Here is a 12,560-nt window from a genome sequence, read left to right on the forward strand (position 1 = left end):
CCCCAAAAAAAAAAACCCTCACAAACTCAAACTGGGTTTTACACCACTGGCCTACAAAAGGGGAGTGGAGTGAGGGAAATAATCTGTCATGATGTCACCTGTCCTTCAGGGATATTAAAATAAGTATTTTGACAAACTCTGTACATTATTTTTCAAACTGTCTGAGCTGTTAATTACTATAGTTCTGTGATTTGATGTCTGAAGCCATGTGCTGCACTGTGAGCCTGCCCAGTGAATCATTGCTGGAGTGAGATGAGGATTCTGAACTGCACTGACCATCGGTGTCTTATGGCCCTGTCAATACGTGATATAGTCTCTGGGGTACTAGTGCAAATGTCTTGATTTGAATCCTGAATAACCCAAGTTTTCAATTTTTTCTAAATAACTATTTTCATAATAAATTTTCTAAATGAGTCTCCCTGAGCTTTGACTTCCATTTAAAAATTCCTTTAAGGCTAGCAGGGTAGTTGCTTTGTTGCTTCTCCTCAGTGGTTAGTTCTGTTGGTCTGCTCTGCACTTGCTGAAAAATGGTAAAGACTAAAAAGGGACTTTGCTGAATGGTTGGGGGGTACTAAATAGCTGTTGCTCTGCTATTTAGGCCTCTTAATGTTAGAAGGCATGTGTCTTAATTGTCTTACAAAGTAGGTTTGTTAACTTATTACTATTTCAAGGTATTTGGTGGTGTTTCATTGCTCTATATATCTCTACAAACTTTTAAGTATTTCTGTCAGAGTAGGATCTCAACAGTGAGTTTAATCTTTTCTCAAGGGTTTTACTCAAGATAGAGTACTCTTACGAAGAAATGAATATGTTCTCTTTTCGGGAAAGATGTACATAAATTATTTGCAGAGAGAGCATTCCTTTTTAACTAGGCTTTCTTCTTGCATGTTAATGGATAGATGGTGTGTAGAAAAGAATCTTCTCTGGACTGAGGGGACTGTTAACTGAAGTCTGTGTTGATGATGGAAATTTAAATTATCTTAAGTTGTAATCAACACTTGAAAAATAACATGCAGGCTGAACCTTAAAATCACTTCACAAAGGTGGTTCTCATACTGGAAAGTTGGTTTCATAGTTGAAGTTAGGATATATCATGCCATATTGAAGCAAGATCTAGTGGTGTGCAACAAGCTGTAGCTAAGGCTTCCACATGCCCTCAAATAGGAAGAAATAATCTTGCCAAATACTTCCTAAGTGATTTCATTAAGGTAAGGGTGAATGGTATCTCTAATGAGCTGCACTAGAAAGTGTTTTGAAAGTTTAATCATATGATTACAAATGACAGCAAATCTTATGAGCAAGCTGGTGATTGTCTAGAGAGTATCTGACTTTGTGAAGTACATGCTTTCTGAAATCCATAAACAACTGAGAGCAGTGTCCTGCAGACACTGTGGAAGACTTAAATATTCTTGTTACCCTATGATGCCACTTAAGAATAGAGAGATGTAACAGGATAATTCTGTTAATATTGTGGCAAATTATACTATTTAAATTGCAGCAGAGTTCTTAACTGAGTAACACTATAAAGAGTTTATGCCACTGTAAAGATTTTCTTTCCCCTTCCTCCTTTTTGCCTCCTGTCCCATGGTTTTGATGAATCTTTAGCATCAGGTACGACAGGACTCTGTTGGGGGGTTCAATGCAAACACTAATTCTTCCAAAACTTTGACTGTGTCACTTTATTTAGGCATGAGATGCAGATGTCTAGTTTGTTTGAGACTTGTCTAAAATACTCTTCTATGTGTACGCTTAGCCTGAATTTCTCATGGAGAGGACCATGAATAGGTAGAACAAGCTTATGTTACTGTAAGGCTTGTAAATGAAACGAAAGCTAAACCTACAGGATGTTAAACCAAAATTTTAAAGGTGTTCTAAATCTTCTACTAACTTGTAAGGAGAATATTCATTCTCAGTGTAAATAGTCAGTTGCAATTTTATGGTGTGTGGCATTTGCATTGCCAGAAAACTGATTGAGCAGGGCTTATAAAGGAGTGCCATCATTCCAAGGTAAATCACTATTTGTGGTGTTAGGCACCCGTGTTTGTGGTGAGTGTTGCTGACACTACTGACGTTTTCAGTAGCCACTGCAAGGATAAACCTGTACGTAGATTTTATTGTGTGTTGACAACTTGTGTGACTTGAGACCTTCTATGCCTGTTGTCTGCAGAAGGTCCAGCTGTTGTTAACATAATTTTTAATCCCAGTTATTGTCCTCCAAGTGATACTTGATCTTGAATAAGATCACAGAAACACTAAGCTTCTGAAAGGTGTTGCAGTCTGACTTCAGTTACATGAAATTGCGAGCCAAGCGTGCCTCTCAGTAGTGCACTGGATGAGTATCAGTGTGGAAAATACTTGATTTTTTTGTGGACGCTGGGTTTTTGGCAAGTTAGTGTACCAGCATATGGAAATGATCTGTATCGGAGCCTTGAAGTGTCACTTTTGAGCAATGTGGGTCTAACCAGATCAAAGTAACCTGAAACAAAAGTACTGAGAGGGAAAGCAAACTTACTACCACTTTCTGGCATGAAGCTGAAAAGTGAAGGTTATTGTTCAGGTCTCCTTATGCCTTGGAATACGTTGGGCACTCAGAGTAAATGGGATTTACTGCAAAGAAAGGCAGACTAAGGAAAGACTAATGAAAACATGTATTCCTGTCTGGCTTAATCTAGCAACCAACAAAAGATAGGGACAGCTTCATTACTGGAAGGTACAACTTCTTGATGAGGACATGCCAACCAAATATGGTTCTCAAGTTGGCATTACAAAGCTACCTCAAGTTAGTTGCATCATTCTGCAATTTCTTTTTCTATTCCTTATAAAGTCTAGGTTCTAGTTCACCTGCCACATTTCCTCAGGCAAAATGAGTGAATTTAAATAGCATTCATGATAGTATATGCTAGGTAGTTGCTAAATATGTCTAGCATCTGGTCTGCATGTTGCTCTGTGTGCGCTTAGCTGGATATGGGATGTAGGAGAAACTTGGACTTCCAGGTTTAACAGACTATAGAACTGAGATGTGGAAGGGGTAAAACAGACCACAGTTGAATACATGTAGAAATTCTTGCTGTGTCTCACTGCTTTTTATTTATGCTGAAGATATCTGTGGCTGTAGAACTTGAACTGACACTGAGTTTCAGCAGAAACTCAGTAAAGCTGCTTCCTAACAGAACTGCTTTTGTGCCTTGAGCTACTGAAAACCATCCCATAGACTTATCTTTGACAGAATGAATCAGAGAGACAAAACACTCTACAAAGGGTGTGTTTGTGTGGAGATATTTATATCTAGTGTTCTTTGGTCTTGTTTTTGTAGAAGATTAAGGAAATACAATGGGTTCCAAAGGGAACTGTATCTACTAGTCATCTCCACAGAGCCATCTTTATTAGAGAAAAGCGTGCATGTGCTGGAAGAACAGAATTCTTCCATGGAATTCTTAGTACAGTAAAGAATATGTAGAAACCCCCAAGTGTTTCACCTGACTCAATTCTTCTGCTGGTTGGTTCCCTCTAGTGATGAAAAGCACTGGGAAAGGTGGCGTGGAGAGGCTGTGTAATTGCTATACTTATGGTTACTCAAACACAGCTAGATAAAACCCTGAGCAATCTTGGAACCTAGCTGTACTTTTGAGCAGGAGGTCATGTGGACTAGATGACCTTTAGAGGGCCCTTTTAACCTAAATTGCTCAGTGAGGCTAATTATCCTATAAAGTAAGACCTTTCCCAAGTCTTAAGTCGTGAAGTCTAGTTAATTGCAGTAACTGTAGAAACATACACTTGAATGTTCTCTTGAATTCTATTATCACTCAAAGTAGGATTGGAATTAAAATGACTAACCTGGATGTAACTGCTTCTTTATGCAACAGCATTGATCGTTCATGCTCACTCAGCTGCTGTTTTTCCTTCTCACCTTAAAAATACTCAGTTTGGGGAGGGTTATATTAGAGTGAACAGTTCAGATAAACTGGAGCATATAGAGTAACAATCTAAGGCCCAACAGTTAATCAGTATTGAAAGAAAGTAGTCTGTACATAACAGCTCTAGTCATTAGCATATCCTGTGTTTCAGGTAAAAAGCAGGAGGCAGATGAATCAACTGGTGATGCTTCAGTTGAAGAGGATTCCTTTGTCAAGGTAATAAATATAAACTAGAAAAAAATACATAGTTTTAAGTTCAGTGTTTGGATTTATTTATCAAAAAAAGCTTCCATTTTCTTTGTGATGTTTTATGTGGAAATTTGGAGCGTTGTTCTTCCTGTGTTGACGACTGTGATTCAGGGTGTGACGGTGTGGGGTTTGCTAAGCATGCTATGAATCTTTATGGTGCCGTATTTTGCAGAAATAATGATACTAGCAGTGAATTTTATCAGAACATAGCAAGTACCCTTAGTTATACCAAATCCTTGTTGTTCACATCAAAAGGAAAGTGAATTGGAGACTCAAGATGCAAGTTGTCAAGATGGAAATGATGAATTAAAGGACTTTAAAGAATCTGTTGAACATGAGAACTTGAATTCTAAAGAAGTACCATCTGTAGAAAAGAAAAGACACCACAGCCTGGAGCCAGCAGAGGCAACAGAAGATACAGAAAAGGATCCTGAAAGTCAGGTACTTTGCTATATTTTACATGCATTTTTTTCAGCACAATGTCCATTTTTTTTTCAGTGTCCACATTACTAGGAAGCACAACTAATTCTTCAGTTTGTCTGGCTTGCTTATCTCCAGAAGATAATTTGGTACTTGTTTCTTTCTGTTCTCCTTGACTCATGTTTGAATAGTCCTGAAACAAAGTGGCATTGATTGATTAGCATTCTACCACAGTCCATACAGAGTTCACAGAGTTGCCCTTTTCCCTGGGACATATATAATCTGAACACTGAACTGAGATGCATGTCATGAGAACTGCTCAATAATGTTCACCTTACTGGGTGTGTATCCACTTAACGCAAATGTTTTCTGAGTTAACATTCAGAGTCAAGAGATTTAGTTTAAGTGTCTTAGAAATAGTTCACTGAGCAAGTCCCTTTTATGTTCTCCTAGGAAAATGAAGGTCAAGACATAGAAGATGACACTTTTCCAATTGTCCACGTAAGTTCCAAATCAGTTCTGTTAAGCTGATTTTCATTTCATTTTCATGTCTGCTCAGCTGGAAAAGATCACTTTAGACTTGGCTTTTTGTTCCAGCCTGCACCTTAGAGTCCGATGATGTAATGCAGTAAAGGTAAATGGTATAGGAAGCTTTCATTTGGGGTGGTTTTTTTGGTTTTCTTTTTTTGTAATGCAGATAGTGGTTACTTCCAAATAAGGTTTCCTATTTAAATGCAAATTCCTGTTTACAGTTTGGGAGTATTCAGTGCATAGACATAGCAAGGAATATTTTTCAAACTCTTAAAAACCCTTCAGAGGGTTGTGCCAAATGTTAGCATGCTATATACAGCCTAGATGGGAGTATAGAACTCCTGTTTTACTGTAGAAATTTGCCTCTGGGGGGAGGTGGGGGTGTTGGTTGGGGTTGGTGTGGTGTTGATTTTTTTTTTTTGCCAATACTAACATCTGTAACATCTTGAAATGCAGAAATTCATTCAGAGTTAATGTGGAATTGAGTCTGAAAAGGGACGTCTCATACAGCATGTCTTGCTCAGTGAGGTTAACAATAAATAAGTAAACACTTATTAAAATCATAGTTTCATTTTTAAGTACTTAGCAGAGGAAGTCTGCCTAGTTTCTGACTTCTGTCCTAAGCTTTTAAAGCTAATGATGGGTTGCTTGCATTCCATCGAAAGCAGTGCGATATCCATTCTGAAGGCTTTAGCAAGACAGGGATGGGACAGTTCAGAAATGTCCCCTTGAGTTATGGGGAGGAGAGGAGAAAATAGCTGTGTGTTCCAACCAATTGCAAACTGCAAGTATTGCAGATAGATGACAATGAAGTTTTGTACAAGTTCTCAGTGATTTGGCAGGGGAGGGGCATGGCTTGGTTTCTAGATTTCGGAAACAGTTTTCTGTTTGTTAATTTGCCTTCATACGACAGAAGATCTGTGGAAATTTGGAACTGTTCTGCTTTAAGTGTTAAAGTAGGAGACATTTAGTCTTGACTTCCTTTTCTTGCAGGATGGTGAAGATGAAGAAAATGAGAAAGGTATGTTTAAAGTTTAATAGAGTTCAGAGGTCTTTAGTCTGGTAGAGCAGGCAACTTTCTCTTGTAATACTCAATCTCTTTACTAATACTAGGCTTGTCTCCAGTACTAAGTTTCAGTTGTCTCCTTATTGAGCTCAGCACCTGCAATCATTAGTCAGAGGGTTTATTTCACTCCTAAGAGTTATTTTACTCTTAAGAGTTGATTACAGTACTTCTCAGTTACTGTGGTGGATGTATAATGTAGTTGTAATACTATGATTCTTAATGAAAAAACATAGTATTCAAGGACTCTGATTTTTGATACACGGTAAGTCTTGATGCAAAAGCTTCCAACTTGCACTGCAGTAACTGATGTTTGATTGGGTGAAATAACACACTCTTACACTGAACTTGAGCACCCAACAAATGTATGGAGCATCATATGCTTGGCTTACTGTCACTTAGAAATACCAGTTGTATATAGGATGGTAAAACAAGTGTTTGGAAACCTGTGGAGTGGCTTTTTTTTCAAGCTGTGCTCATTAGTGAAACTATAGAAGGAATGTAATGCATTTGGGCAAACAGACTTCCTGGACAGAAGTCTTAAGGATTCTACTTAAGGATTCTGCATATTGTGGACTAGAAAGGACATGGAACACGATCACTTTACACAAGATGGGATAAACACATTACTGAAGTTACAGGATAAAACTACAGACTCGATGTTTACGAGGGACCCTATGGCTGAAGTTTCTCATCAGCGCAAATCCAAGAATATGGATGGAGACGCCTGTGTGGGACTGAGGTGGAAAATCTGTCCAGTGGATGAAGACTGAAAACAGGTTGTCTACGAACTCTGGATTAAAGCTCGCTCCTCGGTTTTCTGCAGCAGCCTTGTACGGCTAACCTTGACTGCCAAACAACTGCTCAGGAAGGAAAAGCAAAAGGGAACACCTGTGTGGAAGGCTGACTGAAATTCTTCAAGACTGTAATTCTTTTGGATTTGGGAAGGTTAGAAGTCCTAGGACTAGGAAGATTCAAAGACACATTAAATCAAACTGTGAGCATCCAAACCAACTATTTTCTTCTGGAACGCTAAATCCTAAACTGGAAAATGGATACTTCTTATGAAGAACGGGTATCTCTGGATGGAACCATATTCTCCCTCCTAATGTTTTGGTATTTGTCTCTAGAAAATGTGTTTTGCCATGAAGAATAAGTGATCCTGGGTAAAGGAATTATATTTGTGTTAATACACCTTGTGTTTTTTTCTAACCTTCCATCAGTGCTAATAACTGGCTTTGTATTTTCTAGGTCCTATTCTAGCTTATGCATATGAAATTGTTTAAACTTCTTGTTTTGCCATATTTATTCCTGTTAAATCCTCTTAGATAAAGCAGGTTCTGGTGATGGTACACAAGAAGTATCTAAACCTCTTCCTTCAGAAGAAAGCCTAGCTGAGGCTGATCACACGACTCATGAAGAGATGGAAGCTAACACCTCTGTGAAAGAAGCTGAGGATGATAACATATCGGTTACAATCCAGGCTGAAGATGCCATCACTCTGGATTTTGATGGTGATGACCTCCTAGAAACAGGTAAAAATGTGAAAATTACAGATTCAGAAGCAAGTAAGCCAAAGGATGGGCAGGATACCATTTCACAGAGCCTGGAGAAGGAAAGCAAGGACTATGAGATGACTGAGAACCATAAAGATGGTAAGAAGGAAGACTCCGTGAAGGGTGATCCTGTCAAGAAGGAAGCCAGAGAAAGTTCAAAGAAAGCAGAATCTGGAGACAAAGAAAAGGATACTTTGAAGAAAGGTCCCTCGTCTACTGGGGCCTCTGGTCAAGCAAAGAGGTTTGTTTTTCTATGTCAGTTCTTTACGATACTGAGTACCAGCATTCGATATGATCACTCTACATTAAGGGGGTAGCTGCAAGAATCTTGTAATTAGTATCCTATGCTCCTGCCTGTAGATTTTTTTGACCGCCATAAGTTACTTTTTAAAATTCAAGATCTTCGTATAGACACTATGTCCTACTGATTGCATTGTCGAATTGTCAGCATTTGTGTATTTTTTTCAAATTGACGATTTTTTTAAATGTCCTTGTGATGATGGTAATGAACAGCTATCCGTTCTAAGAACACAAAATGAAGTCAAGTCCCCGTCCTGAAATCTGGAGAAGATGGCCATATATCCACTGAATAGAGTTGTCAGAAAATCTAGATCTTCAGGCATCTTGGGGAAAATCAGTGCAAGAATCCATAAGGGAATCATTTGTTCAAATACACAGTCTAGCCCATTTTTATTTTTGGAAATGCTAACTTGTCTGTTAGTATTAGTAGTGTAAAATGCAATACTTAACAAATTCTGTGTTTTCAATTTTCTTCTGATTTTTAATTTGCTTCTCTAGCTCTACTAAGGAATCTAAAGAAAGCAAGACAACATCCAAGGATGATAAAGGTAACTATTACGAATTAGGGTAGTGTTGTCTTGCACTAAATGCTTTCCTGTGTGAGCAGTTGTTTGCCATGTACTAAAATGGCTTATATAATTGAACTCGTCCACCTGTAGTAAATCATGCTAGAGGTACAGTAGTCATTAGCCATATGTATGTATCTACATTATATTTTTCTCCTTATGCCAGATTCTTCATAAGATGAAAAATACCTAGTCTAAGGACTTAATGAAAATATAATCTCTATTTCAAAAGACTTGGGAGCAAATTCCACTTACTGTTTCCCAAGTCTTTGTTTTGATGAGAAGGTACCACTTTGAGATATGCTTACTGTAACTTACATACAATGGTTTTGGTTGGTATTATGTGCAGAATAAGGAAAAATAAAAGCAAGTACTTAAATGTAATGCAAATGATATTTTTTAATCTTAATTCTAGCTCCTTTGTACTTGGTTGAGAGTTCACTTTATTTAAAGCAGCTGAGATGCAGGCTAGCAAAACTGCACCTGTGGCTGTTCAAAGCATTAAAGTTGGACCTATTTGTCTGTTGCCATAAACCCCTGCATTATGATGACACATTCACAGTGGAGCTCAAGAGCATGTTAATGTCACATACTGATGCTTCATAGTTGAACAAATGCATTTTTATAAGCTCGTGTGTCTCCTTATTTTGCTTACTAGCTCTCTGCCAAAAACCTCTGGCATAGAATCTCTTGCATATCACTAATGGATAAATTGAACTTTATGTGATAAATTAGTTTGTCAAGAGAAATGTGTGACAGACATAAAATGGTCTTCTCTTGATGCATTTCTGTTCATGATAGTTGGATGCTTACAATGGAATTAAATGAAGATACAACAAATCTGCTTTCATGTAACATATATTGTAACTGTGATAACAACTATTGTAAGCCTGTCTTAAAATACATAGCCAGAGCCAGTATACTGGCTCTTCAGTGGTGTTCTAAGTGTATCACAGTTTATCAAAATAGCTAGGATTGTCACGATAATCCTAGTTCAACAATAACTGAGATTTATTGCCTTTTGCTCTTAATTCACCTTGATGCACTGAAAAAGGAAAACTACCCTTTTTCCTCTAGGTCCTTGAATTACCTTTTAAAACTATCATCATGTTTTCCAGCTGTTGAGCTGGAGATCCAGTTCTGGTCTTGCTTGTATGACTGCCTACATTTTAATGTACTCAGAAGCAGTTCACACATTTAGGAGCAAACAACAGCAAGCTCAGAACTAAATAACGTTAAGACTAAAAGGTGTTGGGAATAAGATCACATGAATCTCTTGTTCTTAGCCATTTTTGCAACAACATAAAACCAGTATATGGTGTGTGTGGGGTGTTGGTCTTTAAGGCACATGATGCTTTTCCAGCTCTTCAGTATTTTCCTCAGCATGTGGGAAATCATTTTGATGGCTTGCATCCAGCTCTACATCCAGCAGTATTTTTAAAATACTGGGTGGAGGGCAGATAACTTGAAGAACTTGTGGAAATTAACCCCACTATCCTGGAGGTGGAGTTAACTGTCTCCTCTATTTACCTTTCTGCCATCTCCTTGGTAATGTGAGTAATGTAAAGATGTGCTGGTGAAGAACAACTGTTGGGTGCTAAAAAAAAAAAGAATATTTTCTTGGATGGAAGATTTTGATAAGAACCAGAACTCAAAGCTTAATGTACGTACCCAGATGGGGGGTAAAGCATGCCTTTAACCAAGAATTGTATGATTTTCCTAGCTCTGTTGAGGTATGAGTTAGCCAAGCTGTTCGTCTCAATACATGGGTAAATGAATGAAATCTTATGGCATATATTTTTTTTATATAGAAGTCTTTTCAAGAAAGGTAACCGGATAAACAGTTACTTAAAGGTAACAGGCTAAGTTTCTCTTTTTCAGCAACAGTTTAGTTCACTATTCATGGTACCTTTTGTCTCCTTAATTTTTTGGCTGTTCTGTAAAACTTGTTTCAGGAAGTGCAAGCAGTGTTAGTGGTAGCAGTGGAAGTTCAACTAGGAACCTGTGGGTTAGCGGACTGTCTTCCAACACAAAAGCTGCTGACTTGAAAAATCTCTTTGGCAAATATGGAAAGGTATTTCATGGGGTGTGATACCATGCGTGTTGTGTGTCTCTCTTCCCCCTCCTCTGTTCACTTACAGAAATTGAGTAATGCTTCGTTTAAATGAAAGTCTGAGATGAAATGTCTAACCAGTGTAATCTAAAAAACACAATACTTGCAGCGTCTAACATAAGAGTGCATGCTTACAGGAAGAACCATATGTTAAGTTTATAAGAAATTTTTCTTTCTGTTGAGGTAAGATAGATGCAAAAGAAATGCCACGAATATGACTGGTCTTAAAGATTTATTTATTAAAAAAAAAGATGGCTATTCTGTTGCAGCACAAGTCTAAGTCATGAGTTTAAGATAATGTGCTAACTGGTAAAATTATAGTATAACCATATAAATCGTCTTTTATAGAACCTGCTGCTTTGGAGGACTGTTAGTAAAGGTGTTCTGAGGGCTTTATGAAATGGGAAAATAGGGGGGAAAAAAAAAGGTGACAGTTAATGTCTGTTATGTTAGGGAGCCTTTTATTGGCTTAATGAATTTTTTTACAAGCTGCTCAAACCAAAATCCAGGAAAACAGACTTGGTTTAATTTACCATACAGATTCCGTAGAACAATGCAGAACCCATGTAAAAAGTCTTCTCAAAACTGTTTTTGCTGCTTCTCACACTTTCTCAAAAGAGTTGCTGATACCTCTGTGAGTTCACATGGTTTCTATGAGCCTGTGCAGTTATGGCACTATTGCCTCTTGGGCACTTTGATCGTTAGCACTGGGAATATCAAATATATGTACTCATTATTGGATACGTGATTTTTCTAATGAATTCAGTAGGTGGCTTTATTTAATGCTTTCACAAGTGTTGAAACCTGAGAGCATATTTAATTAAAACTTCCAATTCTGTCTGGTTTTGCTGTAAAGATATTGATACCTGTATTTACTTAGCTTCTCAGTTTTAAATTAACTGGGAAATACTTAATTTCTTAATTACTGTACCATTATAGGCTGCTAGAAATGCAACAATTCTGTCCTAGAGGATGACTATAACCAGAAGACTGGCTGTAATAGTTACTAAAATCTTACTAAGGAGCAGGAACACAAAGCTTAATGCTTTCTCAAGAAGCAAGTGTCAGAGCTGGTTGTGCAAATGGCTTAATTGACACATTTGCTAGATACCTCTAAGAACTGACTCCCTTATTAAGCTGCTCACAATACTGCTTATACCTTCCTGCCATTAATTGGCAGCTGCTGACTTTTTTGTGGGGGTTCATCTGTCAGAGACGAACCAGCAAATTCAGATCAGTGGTGTTTCTATCAATGAATGTTGACGGTAACTGTCAAACGAATCGTTCAGATAATGCGTGTGAGGATGTGACTGGTCAAAACAGGAAATAAGCGTTAATATGCCTTGATGTGAAGGCTGGGATAAAGTTCTCAAAACTGCAACTTCCTGTGGAATTACATGCCTTGGAAAACCTGGTGTCAGTCTTTCCAGTGGTGTGGGTTTCTTGTCCTTGTTGGGCTTGTTTTGTTTGTTTTGGTTTTTATATACCCGCATTAACATACTTTCGGAAGACCACTGCTTCCTTACTAGAAATGTCTCTCAAAACCTAAATTTTACCTGTTTACGTAGGTGCTTGGTGCAAAGGTGGTCACAAATGCACGAAGCCCAGGGGCAAAATGTTATGGCATAGTAACAATGTCTTCTAGTACAGAAGTGGCCAGATGTATTGCACACCTTCATCGAACAGAGCTGCATGGACAACAGATTTCTGTGGAGAAAGTAGGTTTAATAAGCTGAAAACTTTGCCCAAAGCAGACAGTCTTGTGCAAGAAACTGTATTAACCTATTGGCTTTTGGGAAAAAATATAGGTGAAAGGTGACCCCTCCAAAAAGGAACTGAAGAAAGAGT

At 38.0% G+C, this 12,560-nt stretch overlaps 1 protein-coding gene across 1 annotated transcript in view; it reads left to right on the top strand.

Annotated features, from left to right (window-relative positions):
• Window positions 1-12,560, top strand: part of SLTM (SAFB-like, transcription modulator) — a gene marked incomplete at its 5' end in the record, with an annotated part of 24,672 nt that overhangs the window by 4,122 nt on the left and 7,990 nt on the right. The window contains 9 exon segments of the mRNA XM_010147390.1: window positions 4,066-4,135; window positions 4,415-4,604; window positions 5,037-5,084; window positions 6,108-6,135; window positions 7,506-7,974; window positions 8,532-8,581; window positions 10,555-10,673; window positions 12,281-12,430; window positions 12,521-12,558. Of these exon segments, the coding sequence (XP_010145692.1) occupies window positions 4,066-4,135; window positions 4,415-4,604; window positions 5,037-5,084; window positions 6,108-6,135; window positions 7,506-7,974; window positions 8,532-8,581; window positions 10,555-10,673; window positions 12,281-12,430; window positions 12,521-12,558 (1,162 nt within the window).

Source organism: Eurypyga helias, unplaced genomic scaffold, assembly GCF_000690775.1.
Source record: "Eurypyga helias isolate BGI_N326 unplaced genomic scaffold, ASM69077v1 scaffold38252, whole genome shotgun sequence".
Lineage (NCBI taxonomy): Eukaryota > Metazoa > Chordata > Aves > Eurypygiformes > Eurypygidae > Eurypyga > Eurypyga helias.